This window comes from Macaca fascicularis, chromosome 1 (genome assembly GCF_037993035.2).
Source record: "Macaca fascicularis isolate 582-1 chromosome 1, T2T-MFA8v1.1".
Lineage (NCBI taxonomy): Eukaryota > Metazoa > Chordata > Mammalia > Primates > Cercopithecidae > Macaca > Macaca fascicularis.
The window spans coordinates 11,763,859-11,789,290 of NC_088375.1; the positions used below are offsets into that span (position 1 = coordinate 11,763,859).

The 25,432-nt window shown below is 37.8% G+C and overlaps 1 protein-coding gene across 10 annotated transcripts in view; it reads right to left on the minus strand.

Annotated features, from left to right (window-relative positions):
- RYR2 (ryanodine receptor 2) overlaps positions 1-25,432 on the minus strand; it is a 787,495-nt gene that overhangs the window by 438,724 nt on the left and 323,339 nt on the right. For all 10 annotated transcript variants that reach the window (XR_012434021.1, XM_065543167.2, XM_065543147.2 and 7 more), the window contains exons 6-10: positions 20,894-20,968; positions 16,007-16,085; positions 13,038-13,150; positions 3,515-3,614; positions 2,717-2,813 (exon numbers count right to left, since the gene is read on the minus strand). Coding sequence is in view for 9 of the 10 variants with exons in the window: in XM_065543167.2 (XP_065399239.1) it covers positions 2,717-2,813; positions 3,515-3,614; positions 13,038-13,150; positions 16,007-16,085; positions 20,894-20,968 (464 nt within the window). In the remaining variant the exon portion in view is untranslated. The remainder of the gene's footprint in view (positions 1-2,716; positions 2,814-3,514; positions 3,615-13,037; positions 13,151-16,006; positions 16,086-20,893; positions 20,969-25,432) is intronic.

The following is a 25,432-nucleotide window of genomic DNA, read 5'->3' on the forward strand; positions in this document are numbered from 1 at the left end:
CAAACAAACATGTTCATACCACCATCACTACCTACAAGAGTCCTGATAGGCTGGTCTAATTACATACTGAGATTAAATTGACACTGAAATTATCAACATGAAATCAAGAAGAGTATTTGGAAAGGAGGGGCAGGCTTCAACAAATATGCAAAAGGAGAGTGGGTCCAGAACATGATTAAAATATCTTTGAACTGTCCCCTAGATTTCTCTGCAATCATAACTAGCCATCAAAAGGATCTTCTTAGATCTAGTCTAGCCTCTCTTCCTACAAAGTCTATGCTGTACCATTCTGTCATCCACATGCCCAGAGTCCCTCAAACTTTTTAATCATATCTGGCTAAATGCTGCCTCTTCAGTCTAAATAATAGGGATAATAACAGCAACAACAATAAATGTGTCGATGTCTCAATATGCATCAAGTATTTCGCGTGTATTTCCTTATTTAGTCTTTTCAATAGCCCCACAAAGTAGGAGATAATATTTATGCTGCATTTTACAAAGAGGGAAAACCAATGTTTAAAGAGATTATGTCACCTGCATGAGTCACACAACTGGTAAGTGGCAGAGCAGAGGCCCAATCCCAGATCTGTCTAGTTCTAGAGTCCATTACCTTAACCACAAAGCTCTACAGTGTCTGTAGATACAGCTAAAAGTGCTCTAAGAATCATTTAGTCTAAGTCTTCCATTTAACAAATCAGGGACTGAGGATCCAAAGACTCTGGCATGGTCTCTTATAAGCCCTAACTCCAAATGAATGCATCATAGCATTAAACATATCCACAGCTCAATCCTTTGGCTTCAATGACTAATTTCCCTGATTCCCCACTAAACTATCACTCTGACTCTCTTGCTGACTCGTTTCTCTGTCCACATCCTAAACATCAGAATTCTGTAGGAATCCATCCTCAGCCTCCCACCTGGTTAGGTTATTCCAGGGCTTTACAGCCTTCATAAGGCAATGCCCAAACTGATAAACACATCTAATCCCAGCTCCCAGCTCCTCCCTCTCCATCTGATGAACATATGATAGACCCCATTCCTTTAAATATCCACTTTACACTTATAATTTGCATCCATCCCAAGCTTTCAGTTAAAGACTCAGAAATCCCAATTTCCTACTTGACGTCTCATAGACTATACTCATGTGTAACCAAAGTTTAACTCCATCTTTTATAGCAAACATACACCATCTCCTGCAATCATTCAGCCCCAGCTGTCTTCCCCTGAGGCAGAAACAAGATGGCACTGGATTTGATACCTTCTCTCACAGTCTGTATCTAGTTCTCCCCTAAACTCATCGCTTTTATCTAAATGTCTATGATGCAAGTAAACTTCTCCATTCTGATGGCATTCTCTGGGCTAAGTTCTTAGATTTTGTCACATGAATTACTGCATTTCATTTCCCTGCCTTAGATTCTCCCCACCTCTAATCTAAGCTCTCCTTGCCTAACAGAGTTACTATTTTAAAGGAGAACTAACTATTCCACTCCGATCCCCACATCCCTTCCTAACAACCTCAGAATAAAAACCTGCCCATGAGAATGGCACTGAAGATCCTTCTCTTGTCTACTTTCCACCTGTTCTTCCATTTTCCCCCTCATCGCTCTGGAATAATTGCTGTTCCCAGAATATACTTGCCATCTCTCTAGTTCTTAAGTTTATACTTGTGTTTGAAACTAATTCCTTAATCCAAGTGTCTTACAATCGCTGTTATCTTTTATACAAACCCTACTGACACCATCGACATCTTCCTAAACCTACTGAAAGCGGCATTTTTAGCTTACGGAATGTTTCCAGGGGATGTATGTCATTCCCGACTATCATCTAGGTCTACCTGGGAACAGAGGTTAAGACCCAGTACCCAGGTTTCAGAGGTACTTTTCCTGAGATTATGCAGCTGGTTAAATGGCTATTTTCTAAATGGTCCCTATATATTTTTATTAAATTATAAAAATAAATAATCATTAACTAATAGTTACCTAAGTGTCCATGTTAATATGACACATATCCACTAAAAGATTTAAAGATATGTAACAAACCATCCACACAATGCCTTCTCTCACTGCAATCTCTTATTTACATATTCATCTTACTACATTCATTAATTTGTGAGGTAGAGCAGTAGCAATCAAACTATCCTAAATATTTTTATGGTTTTGTAATATTTGTGCACTTTTCTCGGTAGATTCATACTATTTTAATCTTGTCCCAGTGCCAAATAAATTAACATGAGAGAGGTATTATATCACATTAAATATGAGAGAAAGTGATCAATTCTATCATCTGTATCAATAAATGAGAGGTCATAGCAAAGGGTCCTAAAATTGTACGCAATTTGAGAACTCTGACTTCAAAACTGAGTTTGAGATTACACATTCTAAAAAGAAAATTAATCAAAACTAATGAGCATTTAGTGAAGTTCTAAGTAGTTTAATGCAATGTGGTCACTCTTTCCGCTTGGTTTATTTTGTTCAGCGTTTCTTAATACGTTTTAATTATACAAAAATCTTCAGTTCTTCTATTGGTAGGTAATAGAAATATAACATAAGAAAAAGCTAAGGGGGGGCAACAAATGGATCACTTCAGTGAACCAATGAATGTCAGTAACCCATCCTGTCTGATGCTACTGGCCTGAACAAATAGATCCCTAGTTTTTAAAAACATTACATCAAAGCAAAAGAGTGCAAGTCTCAATGCAATGAGCTCGGGTACCAACCTCCGCTGCTCTTCACCATGTTCTCCTGAAGGGACAGTGAGACACTCGTCCATGTGTCCATGCAGCAACCTGAGGACATCACCACCAATGAGATACCCTGTAAAAATTAAAAATCATTCAGTTTGGACTGTCAGGGTCAGATGTTGTTAACTGGACAGATCATCTGGTCCGATCTACTTTCATAAAGAAACTGAAGTCTAGTGAATCTTAAGGACCTAGTCAAGGTCACAGAGATAGACAGTGCCTGCTGTTCCCTCTGAGTCCCAGGTGCCTGAGTCCCACAGTTAGGGATATTCCCACTAAAAGCAGGACCTCAAACACATAAAATCCTCTGTTAAACACACAAACACATTTCAATCAGATATGAACCTATATAAGTTGTAATAGCCAGAACATATACAGATATTTCCCTAGGAAACCCTGATTCTTTGTAAAATTCCTGTTCCGGCTATAAGGCATGACCTCAGAAAACAAGAAATCTTGACATTAGTCCAACTAGGCAACACCCTGAGGTCAAAAAATTGAAGAAAACAACCCATAGGAAGCTATCACAGAAAGCACACACAAATAAACTAAAGCTGACAGTAGCATAAAAATAATGGAAGATTAATGTTCACCCAAGCTTCACTTTTAAAACAGCAATTTAAACAAGATCCTCAAATGTCAGGTATCCACATTACAGAATATTTAGACACAGACAAAAAGCTCTAATTAACAATCAGCTCATTATCACAATTCCAAAGATGACTGTCAACTTTGCATCAAGGACAGGCCATCTAATTGAAGTGGAGTTTTTACCTTGGGCTGCCTCACTTCCTGAGCTGATTGGGGCCACGCTCCAGAGAGTCTGCTGGAAAGCGGCATCCACATGTAAGCTGCCGTTGCCGTAAGACAAGTGCTGTATCAAGAGGCAAAAGAAGGCATCACTTCAGGCTCTGGTAAGCTGTAATATGTAAGCGCTTCTAGCAATGCAAACTTAACATTGCTGATTTGGTTATGTTCATAGAGAACATCTGTTTCAACCTGTCATTCAAGAATCAAAAAACTAGTCAGAAGAAAAGAAGTTCCTCTCTGAATTTAGGGATTTTAAAACTTCATTCGAACAGTTACTGACTTAAGTCAATAATCAAAATATGCATAAATGAATACACTAAATAAGTTTATTTGTAACAAGATACTATTTTTGTTTTAAGGGTGATTGATGAACAAAATGAGCACTTAAAATTATAATTGGGTTTTCCACATATCACACTCTGACAGCTTTTTGATGATGAAGTAAGTGAAATCTATTGGACCAAGTTTACTGAGTCTTCATTTTATGAAGTCCTCAGGCATCTTACAGGGTCTTTTACGGAGGCCTTCAGGAACTGTTATCTGCAATTTGATACAAAAGCCATTAGATGGCGATATTTCCTAACAGCTATCTAAAACCAAGCTACATTTCTTCCAAAATTCAGGTATTACCAAATTTCAGATTTTCCTTCTTAGAAATAGAAACATATTAAAATAAAACATACTTAATATCTTTTAGAGCCATAAGACTGAATTATTGAATGTTAACTAAGAAAAACAAAATTATGAGTACAGCCATATGCCTTGCTTATTTTACTAATCATTACTAGGCTGCCTCTAGAATTTCAAACACATATACAGCAACCACCTGTTTTTGTGGAGTCTTCTCAGTAAACATTGCCAATATCCCTGCAATGTTTCTGTAACACTTTGCCAATGCTGATGATAGCCTAAGTTTTCACAGACTTTAATCAGACCAGAAATCTTGGCCATCTTAGTTAGATGAAGATCAGTCACAGCCTAAAGTAGTCACCTTAGGTGTACTCCAGGCCTTTTAAACATCCTAAGGATCTCTTTAACATAAAGATACTATTCTCAAATCACCATCAAGAAGAGGTCGTTCACTCTCTTTCTCTTAAAAATAAAACCAAAGAAACTTTTAACATTGTGATATGTATATAGGGTTTATCAGTCGTTTCTCCAATTAGTAAGACTGAAAATTTACCAGCTAATACATAAGATTTAGCAATAATTTGCTCTTATGCCTCTCCTCAACCTCAGCTAGCTGCCTGCTTTTGTACAATTTCTTCTTCACTTCAATCTGTCATTCTTACATGTAATCCCAGCTAAGATTCCTTTATTGACTCAATTTCTTCTCCAATATGTTAAAACTGTTTGTTTACAAATAAATCATATCCCACCTGCTTTAACAAACAAGCAGAATATATTTCCCTTCAAAGCAATTATCACACAATGAAATTCTTGGGATTATTTTCTTTTTTCCTTTTAGAAGTTATCTGACACAGGTTCACAGCTGTATTCCTAGCATCTGGTAACGTTATCCAATAACCATGTATGTGGAGAAGATAACCAAAATCATAAAATCAAAGTATCATAAACTTAAAAATACATATTTTAAGCTATTCCATAAATACTTAGTGTAAAAAAAAAGCACGTGCATATGCGCACACACATACATATCCATGTGAATGACACCAATTTTAACCAAACTCTGAAAATAATTCAAAATACCCATGCTTATATTTGTGACCAAGTAAAAGCTCATGTAATATGATACGTAGATTACCATCATTTGTTAATTCATCATGGGTTCACTGAATGTACTATGTATATTAATAGTATACATTCTCCACCCCAAGGGTGCTTGTAATCTCATAGAAAAAATTCATACACGAAATGCTGTACCTCAGTATATAAACATATCACATGTGATATTTTGATACGTGCACACAGTGTGCAGTGATCAAATCAGAGTAATTGAGATATCTATTACCTCAAACATTGCATGCTACACTTTTTATATACTGAGGTGGAGCATTTTGTGCATGTATTTTGTGTATGTATATGTATATATAAAACATATACATATGTGTAACTATGTAAAACATATACATATTTATGGGCTACATGTGATATTTTGTACCAATTATGTACAAAATTATGTACCAATTAAATTAAAAAATAAATAAGGCCGGGCATGGTGGCTCATGCCTGTAATCCCAGCACTTTGGGAGGTCGAGGTGGGCAGATCACGAGGTCAGGAGATCGAGACCATCCTGGCTAACATGGTGAAACCTGTCTCTACTAAAAATACAGAAAATTAGCTGGGCATGGTGGCGGACACTTGTAGTCCCAGCTACTCGGGAGGCTGAGGCAGGAGAATGGCGTAAACCCAGGAGGCAGAACTAGGAGTGAGCCAAGATCATGCCAGTGCACTCCAGCCTGGGTGACATGCCAGAGCGAGACTCCATCAAATAAAAAATAAATAAATAAATAAATAAATAAATAAATAAATAAATAAATAAATGGATCTGGAAGGTGGGGAAAAGCCTTTAAAAATGCTGTGTAAATCGTAATCAACGTGCTACAGGAATTGTAAGAAGAGAACACTCCAGACAACAAAATGAGAGTGGAGTTTCTCATGGGTTGGGGGCTTTGAGGGAGTCAGTAGGATCACTTGGCCTGTGTCTCACGTTTATATCTTTGGAGATGCTGTCCCCAAACAAGTGTCTACATACGTTGGATTTGAGTATGTGGATCAATAATGTGAATGTGCTATGTGCAAATATGTAAAACATACCAAACACTTTTGTAAACCATTTGGGAATTTTTATTTTTAACATACCAGAAACCTTGCTATCGGAAGTGGGCTGAGCCCCCTGGCCCTCTCAGAAGTTCTGAGAAGGGAAATGTGTGATAAGGGGAATGTGTTGAAGACAAGAGTGTGAGCACAGAGGTGGAGATACGGGGACATACATTACAGCCCAGAGCTTCGTCTTTGGAGCTGACAGCACATGCTAAGAGGTGGAATCACTGATAGGCCCACAGACAAAGGCTGGCGCCAGGCCAACGACCTTCTATTTTAGGCAATAAGGTGTTTACAGCAGTGACAAAATAGGGTGAGGGAGTTAAAAAAGCCATTTCCAAATCATATATATGCCTGAAGATAAATAATAAATATGAGAGAACCATAAACATGAAAATTTCAGTCTGTGGGAAAAAGTCCCAAATATGTCCTTAAGATTATATTACAATCACAGAAAGTTCTCTAAATAAGGTCTACTCTTCTAAAGAAAATATTCTATTTTGAATGCTTCCAATTTTGCTGCTTAAACAGCAAAGGGAAGTCTGGGTAAAAACTACATCACGTCAGGCTTGTGGTATGCAATATTCAGAAAGCAACAACAGTTTCAATTACTGAAATTGGGATGAATTATCCTTAAAGCAAAAACAGACATTGGCAGAGGATGAAAGCCAAGTTGGCCTTAGGCTGAAATATGGAACCACTGTAGGATTTACAGGAAAATATGGTAGCATCAATCCACCAACAGCAGTACAGGGGCTTTAGCCACCAACCTCTGGGCACCCAGGTCTCACTTTGATCCTAGGATTAGTGATTTTCAAGCTCTAATAGGCACATGAATCTTCAGAAGACACCGTATTTAAAAATGTAGATTGGAGGGCCAGGCGCGGTGGCTTACACCTGTAATCCCAGCACTTTGGGAGGCCGAGGCGGGTGGATCACAAGGTCAGGAGTTCAAGACCATCCTGGCTAACACAGTGAAGCCCCATCTCTACTAAAAATACAAAAAATTATCCAGGTATGGTGGCGGGCGCCTATAGTCCCAGCTACTCGGGAGGCTGGGGCAGGAGAATGGTGTGAACCCGGGAGGCAGAGGTTGTGCTGCAGTGAGCCAAGATCGCACCACTGCACTCCAGACTGGACAAGAGAGCAAGACTCCATCTCAAAAAAAAGAAAAGAAAAAAAAATGTAGATTGGAATGCAGAGTCGTCGGAGGGTTTGTCAATCAAGACTGCTGATCCAAGAGTAACAAGACATTACATGAAAGAAGCACAACATCTCCGAAATGGAAGGGACATGATAAATCGCCTTACACAGATTATACTTTGATACCTTTAGTTTCCTTTCTGATCCATGTATTTTATGCATTTTACCATTTTTATGATGAAGTCAATAAGTTTTATCAGCCTGCAATGGAAGTCCATGGTACAAAAACTTCGTACCAAGAATCTCTGAATTGAACCCTTATCTGATGCAATGATTCCCTCATTTATTCATCTTTTATTAAACTTCCAGGTACTTCGGCCCTGGTGATGCAACATTCCGAATACATTGTCATTTAGGGACAGGAAACACAAGTAAACAAGTCATATTACTCCTCAGGCATCAGTTTTTTCTTCTGAAAAAAAATAAATAAATAAATGAGGGGCAGAGAAACAGTTGTTCTTTCCAAATGTAATATTTTATGGTTCCATTACGTGATCCACAGAGGAAAGAAAGGCTCAAGGCAAATTAATCAAAAATGAATTGGTTCATTTAATAAATCATTCGAAAATATTTATGATCACTCTTTTATCATTATTTTCACACAACTTGAGGCAATTCAGCAATTTATTATGCAATCAATAATTACCCATATTTTGTATTAGACATTTAGAGGTGGGTAAGAAAGAAGTAAATTTTTTGAACTGTAGAATAGCTTTCTCTTAAGCATTTTCTCATAATCACCCTTTAGATTAAGCATTCTGTTTTTCCCAGTATATTTTCAATCAGTTGTTTGTTTGGCAATGTTTTCACAGATCTGAAAAACTTGGCCTGTTTCATTAAGTAACCTGATCAGTAGAAAATCAGTTGGAAATCTACATTTCCAGAGCAAACAATCCAATCCTCAGACTGAAAACATTTGTACATACTGGAGTGATTTTTACACCTAACACACAGAAAAAAATTGTTTTGTAAGTTTTATTTTGTTTAGTTTGAAATAAATTCAGTCAGTAATATCTACTTGGCCATGTTTTCTCTATTTTAAGTTGTATATTTCTCTTAAGGTGCTTTGCTAAGGCCTTCTTTAAAAGAAAATAAGATTTTCAATGAGCAAAAAAATTTCTTTCCTTTTGGATATTTTTGAAAAGAAGATTAATGTATCATTTGACATTAGAATATAAAACAGCAAAAATGAGAAAAGACATTATCTGGGTGAGGCGTTTACAATCATTTTTAGAGGCTGAGACCCTCTATACCTCAGAAATTGTGCCCCAATGTTCAATGTATACAGCAGACAACGGTGGATCAATCCCAGGTGCCATCCACAGCATCCTCTGCTGTCCACAAGGCATCTTCTCAGAGGACAGGGTGAAAACCAACCCTCCAAACTAGCTCTCATCAATTTAGCATTGTAATAGTTGTAAGCTTTATGAGTGTACCCCATGCACTATTAGTTTAATCTTAGCTTAACCATCACTGTTAGTGAAAGAAAAATCCTTCATCGGTCAATAGACACCGATGACTACAGAGCTGTAAAATCAATGACTGGAAATGTTTATTTTTAGAAGGTAGTTTTAACTAATTTGTTATCAGACATTTTTAAACTTACTTATTTTTAACAACATCAGCACCTCCTCAGAAGATGAACCTTGCTTTCACCTGATAGATCTTTATTTAATATCACCTATAATATTCCTTCCACTGTCTTCTTCTAGTTAAACATCTGTTGTTTCTTTAAGCACTTTTTTTTTTTTTTTTTTTGAGATGGAGTCTCAATCTGTCACCTAGGCTGGAGTGCAGTGGCATGAGGCACGGTATCGGCCCATTGCAACCTCCACCTCCCCAATTCAAGCGATTCTCCTGCCTCAGCCTCCTGAGTAGCTGGGATTACAGGTGTGCACCACTAAGCCCAACTAATTTTTTTTTTTTTAAGACGGAGTTTCACTCTTGTCGCCCAGGCTGTAGTGCAATGGTACGATCTCAGCTCACTGCAACCTCTGCCTCCTGGGTTCAAGCAATTATCCTGCCTCAGCCTCCCGAGTAGCTGGGATTACTGGCACCTGCCACCACGCCTGGCTAATTTTTGTATTTTTAGTAGAGACGGGGCTTCATCATGTTGGCCAGGCTGGTCCTGAACTCCTGACCTCAGGTGATCCACCCGCCTTGGCCTCCCAAAGTGCTGCGATTACAGGCATGAGCCACCAGGCCTGGCCTAATTTTTGTATTTTTTTCAGTAGAGACAGGGTCTTGCTATTTTGGCTATGCTGGTCTTGAACTCCTGGCCTAAAGTAATCCGCCCACCTTGGCCTCCCAAAGTGCTGGGATTACAGGCGTGAACTACCATGCCCAGCTTCTTTAACTATTCTTAACAGGCACAAATCTCCCAAGTAAATAGTGACAGTAACTTACTAAACAATTTTTATGTGCCATTCACAGAACTACGAGCCTTGTTGGATTCCAGCATTTAATCCCATAACACCCCTATGAGTTAAGTTCTTTATTATTTCCCAGACTCCAGATGAAGGAACTGAGGGTTTCTAAAGGTTACATGATTAGCCCAGGTTCATACTCACCAGACTTTGTATTTATAAACAAATATATATATGTGTGTATACATATATATACACACACATATATATGTATACATATACACACACACACAGAGTCCATCTTTAGTTATTCAGGGTTTATTCTACAGATTATTTCAACTACCTCTGCCTATCCCAAAATCCTTTCACTAACTCACTTCTTGATCTTTCAATTTCTCTAGATCCTTTTCACTGAGTCCTCCAAATAAATCTTTGAATCCACACCATAGTACTTCATATACTCGCTACTAATCCACCACGGTGGGAATGTAAGATAATAATTCACCATCTCTATACCCATAGGAATGTCCCTCAGCATCTCCAAGCTACACTGTAATGCGTATTTACTGTCTTACAGTATCCTCATACAGCTCTGTATGTGTTTGATTTGTTTTCTCCACTAATTATTTGAGGATAGAAAGCATGAGTAATGTGTCCTTGGCCTTTCCTGTTGTTTCTGCCATATGCCAGGTCCATAGAGATGAACAATAAAAGCAACGACTTCATTACCAAATGAAAGCGAAATTTTAACAACCTGGTTGGCCGCTCTCTTGTAGCTCCATATGAAAGGTTACCAGGAAAGAGAACATAAATAATTGGCTATGTAGCACAGGCTGGGCAAGGTGTGGCTCATCCCTACAGTTCTAGCCACTTGGGAGGCTGACGGGGAAGAATAGGAGGTTGAGGCTTCAGTGAGCTATGATCGCCACAGTACTCCAGCCTGGGCCACAGGGCAAGACCCTGTCTCAAAAAATAAATAAAATAAAATAAAATGTAGCTTGGAAATCACTCATAAATTTTAATTAATCATGAGGTGTATTTCCTTCCATAGGAGGTAAATCTCACGTATCATCATTATTATTACTTTCACTTGTATATTGCTTTTTAATTCTGCCCATATTTAAATCTATTATCTCATTGCTTCCTCACAATAACCTTGGTGCTATGTATTATTATTAGCATCAACCTCATTTTTTACAGATGAGAAAGCCAGAGTTCAGAGAATTAGATGACTTTCTCAGGTGGTTAGTTGTAGAATAGATAGATAGATAGAACAGTCCTGGCCCTGTGAGGTCTGGATTTTTAATTTTTCAGTTCATAATGATGCCATCCTGCCAAGTAAACTCTGATACACAGCGGAAGTACAAATTGTACAACAACAACAACAAGAAAAAATTCATAGTTATGTTGAAATCAAAATAGAATGTGTATAATTTATATATTAAAAAGTGTGCATGAATTATTTCTACTGCTATTGGTTTCTAGGTATAACTGCAATTCAAAATGCATATCTGATCAAAACACATCACCTTAACATACATAGCACATGGCATATAGCAAGGACTTAATAAGTGCTTATTTTACAATCTGCACACCTGTATTGTCTTAGAAATTCACATGGTGACTATTTCTATCTACACTGGTTAAGGGACAAAAGTAGAGAAACACTCCAGGCCTCCCTAATAGCTATGCAACATCACACACTCCATTTAATTTAATAGTTTCTGTCATTTACACGAGACACTGTTATACCATTTCCTTGTCTTCATCATTACCTCTTCTACAAGGCAAGTGAAATAAAACAAAACCAATCTTCCTAGAAATGTTTCAAATCTGGAATTAAGAGTATTGGTAAACCAAAACTGACTTACAACACTCCCAAACTTACCCTAGTTCATGTTTATAGAACAAGGGAGTATCAACTACTTACTTAATCCTAAACCAGTAATGCATGAACTACATTTTGAGTTATGGTCATGGTAAAACACTTTCCATACCCCAGTATCTGCTAAATTGCCACGTGCCCTATTTCAGATTTTTGTTTCACTCATCACACACGGTGATGTCTGGGATTTTTCACGTGAATATTCATATAAAGTTTACAATGCCCCATTTTAAATTTATGTAGTCACTTTTCAACCTTAAAATGAATATTTTGCTCTAGCATCCTTCACATCTTTATTTCAACTTACTTCATTTCAATTTACTGTAAACTTCTGTATTGGACTATTCTCTGGCAAAACTACAACTTACTAAATCAGTTAAATTAAATACATATTGACCTCACCACAAAAGTTCAAAATGCATGTGATGTGCTTTGGCTGTGTCCCCACCCAAATCTTACCAGTGGGAGGTAATTAAATAATGGAGGGCAAGTCTTTCCCATGTTCTCACGATAGTGAATAAGTCTCATGAGATCTAATGGTTTTAAAAAGAGGAGTTCCCCTACACAAGCTCTCGTCTCTTGTCTGCTGCCACGTGAGATGTGTCTTTCACCTTCCGCCATGACTGTAAGTCCAATAAACCTTTTTCTTTTGTAAATTGCCCAGTCTTGGGTAGTCTTTATCATCAGCATGAAAACAGACTAATACAACATTTAATAATTAAACACAAACTTCTTTCTTCATTCTCCCATTTCCAGCCCCTACTCTTTGAAACAATGCAATGTCAATGATAGACTTCAAACTGTTTCTTATTTTGTCTATTTCTCCTTTCTTAACAAGGCAAGTGTTCCTCACATAATAATTTGCTTTCATAAATATCAAAAGAGGTAATCACAACCTCATTAATATAGCCTTTTCATCAGGTGCAAAATAAAGACCATGGAATTTTTAATTACTAATTAGACTGCATTTACATTCTATTAATAAAGTAATTTATTAAAAGGTACTATCAATATCATGAACATGCATATCAAGGTCACGAGGGAAGCCTGCCTGAACAAACCTGATATTCCACTCACATCACATTCTCCTTCTATTTAGGAAAGTATTTATAATTAATCTAATAGAGATAGAGGAATGGTTATAAGCAATTGTCGTAGACAATTTACAATATAAACCTTAAAGAGATCATTTTATTGACTTGTCATTTAGCATATCACCAGATACATGATTCTACTTTCCACACTTACCAAGTACCTTTCAGAGGACACGCTAACTAAGATGAGGTCATCTCCAACTCGTACTTTTTCTCCTTCTGATCGCTGCTTAGAGGCAGGGTGTATGGTCCACCAACAAGCCTCTCCTGCAGAGATATGGATATGTGAAACACAAAAAAAGTTCCTCTGGGTTAAAATCTATTTTCTTTGCCAACGATTCCAAACACACAACTTCCAGAAATCTGGAATTAATGCAAATTAATCTCTTACACCAGGAAAAGAGAAAGAATTAAGCCTTAGCTTAGGATAAAATAAGATTCTTTTCATAGAAACTGGGTGTGACACTTACGGAATGCTGATGCCTTTTTCATCCACGAAGAATTGCTTTAAATGGATATTTATTTATACTCATGTAAGACAAAATTCACCACTCACACTGATCTGATTTCATTCTTTATACACGCACATGTCATTATACCGTTCAATTGCTTTCTATAAAATCATCTCGTTTTTTGACAATTTTCATAAAGACTTGGGGTTTTGTGATGTGATGATTGTGTTGTAGCAATTTTTTGAAAATTTTCCCAGTAGTTATTTTTCGATGCTGACTCAAAAAAAGGATGCAAAGTATTGTCATCTAAAGATTGTACTATCCTGTCCCCTTTTTACTTTATTATTTTAAAATGTGGTGTTTTCATCTTTTTTTCTTTCTTTTTTTTTTTGAGACAGTGTCTCGCTTTGTTGCCCAGGCTGGAGTGTAATGGCACAACCTCAGCTCACAGCAACCTCCACGTCCCAGGTTCAAGTGATTCTCCTGCCTCAGCCTCCTGAGTAGCTGGGACTACAGGCACCCGCCACCATGCCTGGCTAATTTTTGTATTTTTAGTAGAGATGGGGTTTCACCATGTTGGTTAGGCTGGTCTTGAACTCCTGACCTTGTGATCCTCCCGCCTTGGCCTCCCAAAGTGCTGGGATTACAGGCGTGAGCCACGGCGCCCGGCCGTGGTGTTTTCTATTAATCTAAAAGTAACATATAAGAGAATCCTTCTGTAGAAGAATGAATTATAAAAGATCTTGGTTTACATCAACCAAACAATTCCTTCTAGGATAAGTCAAGCATAAGCCTCATAAGCCACATGTCTCTTCACTCTTTCTTCCCAATACCTAACATATAATCGTCAGCATGCCATTCTTCATTCTGTTCATGATACCTTTGAAAACCTAAATGCGACTTCTATCCCAAAATGAGAGTAGTGTTTTCACAAAATCTGTCATCATTTATCATTCTTTGCCTTGACTCAACTTTATGGTTTTTCCGTAAATCTTTTTTTTTTTCTTGACTAATTCCTCAAGGCCAGAATGTAAGTTCCTATTAGTTGGCCTTGTTATGTTTTGTTCACTGAGGTTTCTCCAGCTCCTGCTAGCCTATTATAAGCACTCACTACAAATTCATTTTGCATGAATGAATAAATGAATTACCAAATAACATTTTGTAAGTATTCTCACAGTCAATATATAATCTGTGTTTTTTCTTACATAAACCATAGTCTAACTTGCTTTTCCTATACAAACCATAATCTAACCTGAATGTCACCTGGTGTAATTCTTTATCGTCATTCATCCAATTCACATTTTTACAGTTGCAGGTAGTTTTTCATTCACTCAAACATTTATAGAGTACCCACTATTGGCTAATCATTGCTTTAGTGGCTGGGATACATCAATAAACAAGGAAGAAAAAATTATCTGCCTTGTGAGTTTAATTCTGATGAAGGCAGGCAGACAACAAATGATAAATACCATAAATAATTAAGGAATTCAGAAGAAGTAGGAAGCTATGGGAAAAAAAGAGAGTAGCGTAAGGAAATCAGGACGCAGGGAGAAACACTGACTTGTTTTGTTTTGACTATTACATAATCTCAATGAATGAAAACAAGTTCTAGACTGTGTCTTTTACTTCTTATGAAGAGGGAACTGACAACTTTCTCATTTAACTGTGTGCTGAAATACACTAATTAGAATAACTAAAAAACTAGCAAAAATACAGGGGAACGATAGAGTCTATACAAAACAAAATCAGAATAATATATTTATGTATGTTTCTGGTGCTGGGGGTTCTTGGAATTTCTTGTACAAGACGATGTGTTGGTCTATTAAAATGTGTATAAGGCTCATAAACATAGCTTTATTTTTACCTTCTCATTGTTTGTAAAAAAAAAATTAGTGAATATGGGAAAATACTTTAAAGAGGGGGAGTGGAGTGAGAGGATAGTTTGATCTCACTCTTCAAAGGAACAACTTAATAAAAGTTGAACTACTTCCTTCCATTCTTTTTTCTACTTGGTCTTTATTTTAATTACAAAGGGATGCATGCTCATTGTAAAAGACAAAACAGTCCAATTTTATAGGGGTATATAAAGTCAATGCAAAGTCCTCAGAGTATTGAGAAGAACATCAAATTTGTGTTCTCCTATTTTGATTCGCCAAAAAAAAAAAAAAGTTAATATATACATTTTTGTCTCACAAGTCTGAAAATGCATGTCTGTTTGAACAGGTATGTAGAAGAACGCCCTGTGGGCAGAGAAATGAAGGAGACTTTCATTTTTGACCTTTTTATTTGAATATTGGCATCAAGTATGTTATATTTTCAGACTTAAAAACATTTTTAAGATAAGAGAGATATGTAGAATTACTTCACAAACTAATTAGTGCACATTAATATGGTTAACATCCAGTAGATCATGTAGTAAATACTAATTTTCTATCCAAACCTACAAGAATAAGGTTTGAAGCCTAGTTTGAACATCCAACTAATGATGTGGGAATAACCAAGAGGAATGATATACACTTCCCCCTTCTAGGAAAAACTTTCATTAGAACATTTTTTTCCTGACCCCATGCATAAGAACATTCATCCCATGTATTGTATTTCCCAGCTTCTTCCAATCCAGTCCCATCAGGGCTCTCTCTGAACCCAGCTTCCCGCAGCACAAGATGCTCACCTGTGGTGTCCTCTTGCAAGCCAACATCAAAAGCCAGCTTATCAGTTGAAGACCGGGAGGTGGACAGGCAGCACAGATACTGCAAAACACAAAATCAGTAGTTGTAAGTAGAGGCTTTGTTTGTCTGTTGTTTTTGAGGCAAGGTTGCTCCGTTGCACAGGCTGGAAGTGCAGTGGTGTGATCACAGCTCACTGCAGCCTCAACCTCCTGGGCTCAAGCAATCATCCCACCTCAGCCTCCTGAGTAGCTGGGACTACAGGGACATGCCACCATGCCCAGCTAATTATTTTCTTTTTTTGTAGAGATGGGGTTTTACCATGTTGCCCAGGCTGGTCTGGAACTCCTAGACTCAAGTGATCCTCCTACCTCAGGTTCCCAAGTAGCTGGGGCCACAGGTGTGCACCACCACATCCAGTTAATTTTTTTTTTCATAGAGATGAGATCCCCCTATGTTGCCAAGGTGATCTCAAACTCCTAAACTCAAGCAATCTCCCACCTCCACCTCCCAAAGTGCTGGGATTATAGGCATGAGCCACAGCGACTGGCTATCATTAAGGTTTACAGTTGTACCAGCAGAGTCTTATTTTGACCTGTAATTTGGCGTCCATCTATCCCTGCTGTTCTTAGTGTTTTCCTGAAAATCTCAATGCTTCTGCACAAAGCCCAGATTTTTAAATGTCTGTGAGGCAGAACAGCATGCATTAGGGGTAATATCCTAAAGGAACTGTAGTCTTTTTTCCCTTATAAAAGACTAAGGAAATGTTCTCTGTCAGTACAGGAAGACAAGTAACTGGGGATGTATTTGTACATCTCTCACTTCATGTGATATTCATCATCATCTGCAAAAGTACAATGTAATCTGACAGTTAGAAATCTTTCTCCCAAACAAATTTGAAGACTATTGTCTTTTATCTTCTAGCTTTGTTTTCATTTAAAAATGTTTAACTCTTTGAAATCCACCTAGAATTTATTTTGGTGCACAGCATGTCATTGCACTAAAATGAGGTTTATTGTGTGTCTCCATACATGTGCATTTTCCACACTCTTGAATACCGTCATCTCATTCTTCCCACCTTCAGGTGTTCCTAACTGTGTATTCTTGTACATCAAGTTTAGGATCATTTTTCAAGCCTACTGCTCCCCAACCTCCATGCCACAACGTGTTGTAAGAACACAGACACAAAGATGAATGTGATGTAAGAACAGAGACACAAAGATGAATGTGTTGTAAGAACAGAAACACAAAGATGAATGTGGTAGGATCTCAAAGTACACTACCATCACCAAGCAAGTGCACTGCCAGCAAGCCCCCTTTCGGATCACTGGAAAATTAATGCAAAGGCTAGAAATTTCTTATGATGGTATAGGGCCTATCCAGCTAAGTGTGTGTCTGTGAGTGTGAGAAGGCAGATGGACCAATCAGTGGCCGATATGCTGGTATGTCAGGTGGAATTCAGGGTCATGGGGATGTGAAATGCAGACTCTGATTCTGACTCTTAACTAAAAAGCAATGGCTCCCAAGGTTATAGTCAAGAGGCTTCAAGGGTCCCTAAACTTGTTTTTAGCCACAGCAGAAGTGTCAGTCTGACCTCAAGACAGGCAGCCCATGATAATCCCCTACGTTTATAGACTTTAAATATAAACTATGCTTAACATCTGCCTTTATTTTTTTAAAAGTTAACAACCTTGCAATAATCAGACTTCCTAGACAAAAATAAAGTGATTCCTATTAAAGTCTTTTGTAGTTTTTTCAAAAACAGTACAGTATTAGGCACTGTAACGATTAACATATGCTTTCTCCTTAATGTTTCCAGTAACTCTGAGGTAGATACAATGATTATCCCACTAAGTGTTCATTAAAGAGAGCAAGAACTTGGTCTTATTCACTACTATATCCAGGACCTAAAACAGTACCTAGCACGTAGTAGGTGCCAAATAATATTTATTTAATGAATGTATAAAAATTTCAGATGTAATTATAGGCTTAATTATGCAAAATATCCCAGGCTGGCCAGCATGTAGCAAACTGAATCCAAATCTAACAACCAAGTTCAGGCTCTTAATCCAACTATTATGTAGAGAGAGTAGTTGTCTTAAAAGAAACCCTCACATTTATTATTTCATGCAGTTCATGTGTTTTGATTGCTGTAGAATGTGGAATTCTTTCCATAAAATTTTAATATGTGATTGCTCTATACAAATTGTTTTTACATATTTTTCTTACATCCAACCACTTTATGAAACTGTTTTATGTTATTTTATATCTTGACATGTTAGTCAAAATTTCCAGAACAATGTTAGTCAGCAATGGTAGATAAAACACATTCTTATTTTTATTTTCGTTAATTTGATTTTTAAAATGGCTTCAGCATTTCACAATTACAATGTTCACTATTGATTTGACACTAATAATCTTTATCTCTGAGGAAATAATCAATGTTTAGTTTTTATTAAGAATGAGCATTGAGTTTTATTAACAACCTTTTCCAGCACTTGCTAACATGATCACGAGTTTTCTTATCTGACCTATTTATGTGATATAACACATTAAAAGAAATGATATATTAAATCATCATTAAAGTCACGTCCATGTATTTCCTATACTTCTCATCCTATACTTTTGAATTTCATTAAATAGACAATTAAAATAAAGTTATCACATAAATATCCGTGATTGAGGTTGAAAATTTGTGTGTGCTTGTTGGATAGTGGTATTGATACTTAGTCTTCTGCTTTAAAACAATTTACATAATATGGGAATCACCTACTTTTTAAAAGGAATGATGAAGTATATTATTATAGATATTGTATAATATTCTAGATATTGAACTATCATGTAGCCACTAAAATTATATTGACAATTTAAACAACATGGAAAATGCTTATGTTACAAGAAAAGGAAAAAAAAGTCACGCCGGGCACAGTGGCTCATGCCTGTAATCCCAGGACTTTGGGAGGCCAAGGCGAGAGGATCGTTTCAGCCTGAGAGTTCAAGACCAGCTTAGGCAAGATGGTGAGACTCCCATCTCTACAAGAAATTTAAAAATTAGCCAGGCGTGGCAGCAGGCGCCTGTAGTCCTAGCTACTCAGGAGGCTGAAGCAAGAAAACCGTTTGAGCCCAGGAGTTCAAGGCTACAGTTAGCCATGATCATACCACTGCACCTCAGCCTGGGTGACAGCAAGACCCTATCTCAAAAAACAAAAGGATATAAATTTGGTAATGTAGTAAGATCTCAATTATGTTTTAAAAAAAAAACAAAAAACCCTTAGGACAGAAGAGATTAAAACTTCTTTTAAAAGCCTCCAACACGGAGCTTGCAGTGAGCTGAGATCCGGCCACTGCACTCCAGCCTGGGCGACAGAGCGAGACTCCGTCTCAAGAAAAAAAAAAAAAAAAAAGCCTCCAACAGTTTTTTCCTATTAGTGTCATCAGAATTTTTCTTCTGCAACTTTCAAATCATATAGACTATGTATTCTTTTATAATTTAATAAAGCTCTTATAAGAATAGAATGAAGCCAGGTGTGGTGGCTCACGCCTGTAATCCCAGCACTCTGGGAGGCCGACACGGGCGGATCACGAGGTCAGGAGATCGAGACCACCCTGGCTAACACGGTGAAACCCCATCTCTACTAAAAAAAATACAAAAAAAATTAGCCGGGCGTGGTGGCGGCACCTGTAGTCCCAGCTACTTGGGAGGCTGAGGTAGGAGAATGGCGTGAACCCGGGAGGCGGAGCTTGCAGTGACCTGAGATCACGCCATTGTACTCCAGCCTGGGTGACAGAGCAAGACTCCATCACAAAAAAAGAAAAAGAATGGAATGAAACTTTTGCATATTTTTTACATATTTTATGTACAGTTGACCCTTGAACAACACAGGTTTGAACTGCCCAGGCCCACTTCCTAACATGTTCTTCCCCGCTCTACCATTCCTGAGACAGCAAAACCAATTCCTCCTCTTCCTCCTCCTTAGCCTATTTGACACAAAGACAATGAGAATGAAAGTCTTTGTGATGATCCATTTCCAGTTAATGTATAGAAAATCTATTTTTCTTTTGATATACTTAATAGTTTCTTTTCTCTAGCTTCCTTTATTACAATACAGCATATAATCCATATACAAAATATGTGTTGGCTGGTATCGGTAAGGCTTCTGGTCAACAGTGGGATATTAATAGTTACCTTTTGAGGGAGTCAAAAGTTATATGTGATTTTCTACTGTGCAGGAGATTGGCACCCTAACTCCTGTGTTGTTCAAGGGTCAGCTGTATATGTAATATCTAAGAATACATTAAAGTATTTATAAAATATATTTTTAAAACATTTACATATATACATATCTACATATACACACATATATTTGTGCATATATACATGAGGCAGAGAATGAGAAAACTGTGCCCAAGAGAAGCCTAATGAATAACTGGGTGAAAGGAGGAGCAGATGTGGAAAAAGAGAAACCTGGTGAAGAAGAAAAAGAAGTTGGTGAGTACAATTAATACCGGAGCTCAGAGGTAGATTTTCTTAAATCTGATCTTTCAATAAAGATACTTTATTTCTCTAATAAATGAACTCTTTAAAACAAACTCTGAAAAGAAATATCTCTTATTTGACTCTTACACCTCTCTCCTCCTAAAACTACTCTATCAAAAGTAAGATACTAAACATGGTAATCATATAATGATAGAACTGAAGGACCTTAAAAGTCATGTGAGCTGACTTTCATCTTTTACATGAGAAACTAACAAGGGTACAAAGATATTAAAGAACACATATATCCAAGCTCATTGATACCATTGCAGAAATGATGCTTACCAGCATTTTCTGACCAGGTACCCCCAAATGGATCAGCATGACCACAGGGAGATGAAATAAAACGTGTACTCACCATGCCACTGTAGGAATGGCGCAGCAATATGGCATGTCCATAGAGGAGTGTTCGATGACCACCACCTTGAGCAGTCTTTAGAGAGAAGAGAAAAAAGGAGAACAAAAGAGAAAAACACAAAAGGGTAACTTAACCTGCAAGTCGATAAAATATTCTCTTGTTCTTAAAGGAACGTCAGTAGGAAAGAATGCATTAAGAATTCTTGCAGACAAGCAAAGTGCTGTTGAAATAATGTGTACATTGGAATAAAGTTCATGTAACCTCTATTATGGGGTTAGCATTTTATCTAGTTCTTGAATAATAAACTTGGTAGCAGTAAATAATTATCATAATTTATAGTTATTTATTCATAAGGTACTTAATTATAATCTGTTTCCCATTATATTACGGTTTCCATTGGGTGGGAACCATGGTACCTTCATCACCATTGTATTCCAGGTGCCTACCTGCACACCGGACATACAAGAAGCACTAAATAAATGTTGATTCAGGCCAGGCGTGATGCCTTATGCCTGTAATCCCAGCACTTTGGGAGGCCGAGGCGGGCGGATCACCTGAGGTCAGGAGTTCGAGACCAACCCGGCCAACATGGCAAAACCCTGTCTCTATTAAAAATACAAAAATTAGCTGGGTGTGGTGGCACATGCCTGTAATCTCAGCTACTCAGGAGGCTGAGGCAGGATAATTGCTTGAACCCGGGAGGCGGAGGTTGCAGTGAGCTGAGATTGCACCACTGCACTCCAGCCTGGGCAACAGAGCAAGACTCTGTCTCAATAAATAAATAAATAAACATTGATTCAATGAATGAGTCTTCCTAAAACACAAAAATGATCATAACGCCTCCAGGCTTAAAAATTTCTCATTCCTCCCAACTGCTTATAGGAAAGAGTCCAATCAATCCCTTTCCATGAAATAGAAGAGTGCTTCTTAAATTGGAGAGCTTGTAAAAACACAGATTCCTGGCCCTTACCACTGGGATTTTGATTCAGTAGGTCTGGGGTAGTTACAGAGAGGTTTCATTTCAATAACTTTCCAGGTGATACTGATGCTGTTGATGCAGAGACCACTTTGAGAAGTACAGAGAGACTTTGTCTCACTCATCTCTAGTCTCATCTTCAATCACCCTGTGTCCAAACATACTCACTTTCCCTTCCCTGAGTATGCCATACTGCTTTCATGCTGCCCTATCTCGAAACACAACTTTCCCTCTCCCTCTAGTCTTCTCTGTTGTATAAAGCCTTTTTAATAAGAAAGCCTCCAATAGTTTTTCCCCTTGGTGTAACTGAAGGATTTTTCTTCTGTAACTTCCAAACTGTATAGAATAAATATGTATTGATTTGATAATTTAATAAAGTTTTTATAAGAATGGAATGAAACTTTTACATATTTTATGTACATGTGACTCTTGAACGACACAGGTTTGAATTGCACAGGCCCATTTATACTCAGATTTTTTCCCCTTCTACTTTTTAAAACTCAGATTAAAGACTACCTCCTCTATGAAGCCTCATCCAGTTTCCTCAAAGCTAGTCACTCTCCCCATCCTCCTGCAGCCCTAGGTATACACCTGTACATTGACCTTACACTCTACGCAAGAACCCTCCTCCCCTTGATCAGACTGAAAACTCCTCAAGGACAATGACACTGTGCTGATTATCATTTCACCTCCAGCTTTGAGTGTGAGGTCAGGCCATGGTAAGCACTCAGCAGAGGTGTCAAATGAAAAGCTGGATATGGGGAGGCCCACTTCAGGCTGAGTGAGGAGTATGTATACAGGGGTCATGGTATATAATCATAAGGTGTGTAAGAAGGAGGAATCAATCATGGAATTTTAGTGTTGGGTTGCACAGGAAAACTTCACAGGAATTATAAAATTAGATCAGGGAAAGACCATGGAAAGCACAGAATATTATGACGAGAAATCTGTACTTCTTTTTGCAGGAAAAGGAGGTCTTTAAAAATTTTCAGAATAAGAGTGATGACACTGACCTGTGCCTTAAGAAGTACAGAAAGATGCTTCAATATCCAATATTATTATAACCTTTTTACTAAACATATATCACATTCTTGTTGTTCCACATAACTTCTTAAAATAACTTTATGTTTTGCTTGAAAAAACTCAGAACTATTCTAAAAACAGATATTAAAAGGTATTAAAATAAGAAAAACTGCTGAAAAAAAAAATCCACTTCTTTTCGGGGTCCGAACACAATGGCTCACGCCTGTAATCCCAGCACTTTCGGAAGCCAAGACAGGTGGATCGCATGAGGTCAGGAGTTCAAGACCAGCCTGGTCAACATGGTGAAACTAAAATACAAAAGTACAAAAATTAGCTGGGTGTGGTGGCAGGCACCTGCAATCCCAGCTACTCTCAGGAGGCTGAGACAGGAGAACGGCTTGAACCCGGGAGGCAGACGTTGCAGTGAGCTGAGGTCGCACCACTGCACTCCAGCCTGGGTGACAGAGCAAGATTCTGTCTCAAAAACAAAAACAAAAAAACAAAAACAACAAAAAACCACTTTTTTCACATAACTGAGAAGAAAAGGGAAAAATCTACTTTGAATAACTATACTCCTGCCGGGCGCGGTGGCTCACGCCTGTAATCCCAGCACTTTGGGAGGCCGAGGCGGGCGGATCACGAGGTCAGGAGATCGAGACCATCCTGGCTAACACGGTGAAACCCCGTCTCTACTAAAAATACAAAAAATTAGCCAGGCGTGATGGCAGCGCCTGTAGTCCCAGCTACTTGGGAGGCTGAGGCAGGAGAATGGCGGGAACCCAGGAGGCAGAGCTTGCAGTGAGCCGAGATTGCACCACTGCACTCCAGCCTGGGCGACAAAGCGAGACTCCGTCTCAAAAAAATAAAAAAAGAAAGAAAGAAAGAAAGAAAAACTATACTCCTTCAGAGAATGAGGCTCTCTTTAGAGAGCACTTATTTTTTCTATAATGCGTTTGATTTATTGTGGCCAAGAACAATTTTATTTACTTGGTCTGGTTTGAATTACTTTGATAGAAGCTCACCTTTTCATACCAGATTGAAGTTCCAAAGCTGTAAAATCCACAAGAACTTTAATAACACTTGACAGCCACGCTAGTCAAAACAAAATTTTTTTAAAAGTGAAGGACAAGGCCTTGAAGTTAACCAGCAAGTACTCCTTTACCGTAAAGCTTTGCCTACACATTTCATTTATTTATTTATTTACTTATTTATTTATTTATTTATACAGTGTGTGTGTGTGTGTGTGACTAAAGAGGTTTACAGGTTTCATTTTTATATATATATATATAATTTACATATATATATAGTATGTGTGTGTGCGTGTGTATGTGTGTGACTAAAGAGGTTTACATACACATTAAAATTACTGGTTCTATATTTTGTTCTTTCTGGTTTGCTTTTTTTGCTTTTGGGCTCCGTGTTTTTTAAATACAGCCAACTGTATTTAAAAAAAGCATGAGGCAAAGTGCCTCATGCTTGTAATCCCAACTACCTAGGAGGCTGAGGAAGGAAGACCACTGGAGCCCAGGAGTTCCAGGTTGCAGTGAGCTATCCACTGTACTCCAGCCTGGGTGACAGAGCAAGACCCTGTCTCTTAAAAAATAAAATAGTGAATCACACAATGGGGTCACTGAAGGATTATAACAATCAATGAGAATCCTGGCCTCAGTTGAAATAAAGGTGCCTGAAAAGGCCAGTTTGACATTGTCAAGACATCCGTTTGACACGGACTGGCTTACTTGGGATGGTGTCTTCATGGAAAGTCTCCACAGGGAACAGATCAGGCTTAGGACAGTCCTAAGGCACCACTGTTTAGCACCATCCAGCAGAAATAGGCTCCCACAACAAGAAAGCATCCATCTGGTTCTAAGAAGTTAATGCCTTTTCCGTAGGAAACCCAAAGCAAAGCATGATTGAAAGGTGAAAGCGAGATAAAATTCAGCATGTTTTTCTGTTTAAGTGACTTAAATTACTGTAATTACATGCATGTGCCTTCCCCTTAATCCAATTCTAACCTTTCCAGATCATCCACTGCAAGTGTGAAAATAACTATTGGCCTTCTGGCCTCGAAGTTAAAAGAACTGGGGGCCTAATTAAATTATTTTAGGCATACCACCTGCTTTTAACTAATTCTACATCATCTTTCTATTTGCACTGGTTTTTACACGCATTTGTTCTCACAAGAGACCTTAAGATGTCTGTTCCAGGCCACCATTTCATTCACCCTTCCCAAGGGGAAGTCTATACAGCATGGTACAGTTGAATTAAGAGTGAGATGATAAAATGAATACAGCAAATGCAGATTTAGCATGAAAAACTAAAGTTTCTCAAACCCATAATCATAAGTTAGTTATTAGTATTTGCAAAGAGAGGAAATATTCCTATTTTGCTGTTTTTAATATTTTTCCAATCCAAACTCTTGTTTCATGATATGTCTAATTTAGGGATTAATGTCCTCTCTTCAAAATGTGATCATAATATTTTCAACTGAAAAATAAGAGCTAGAGTTATTGGAAATTCTGGAAGATGTTCCATGTCCT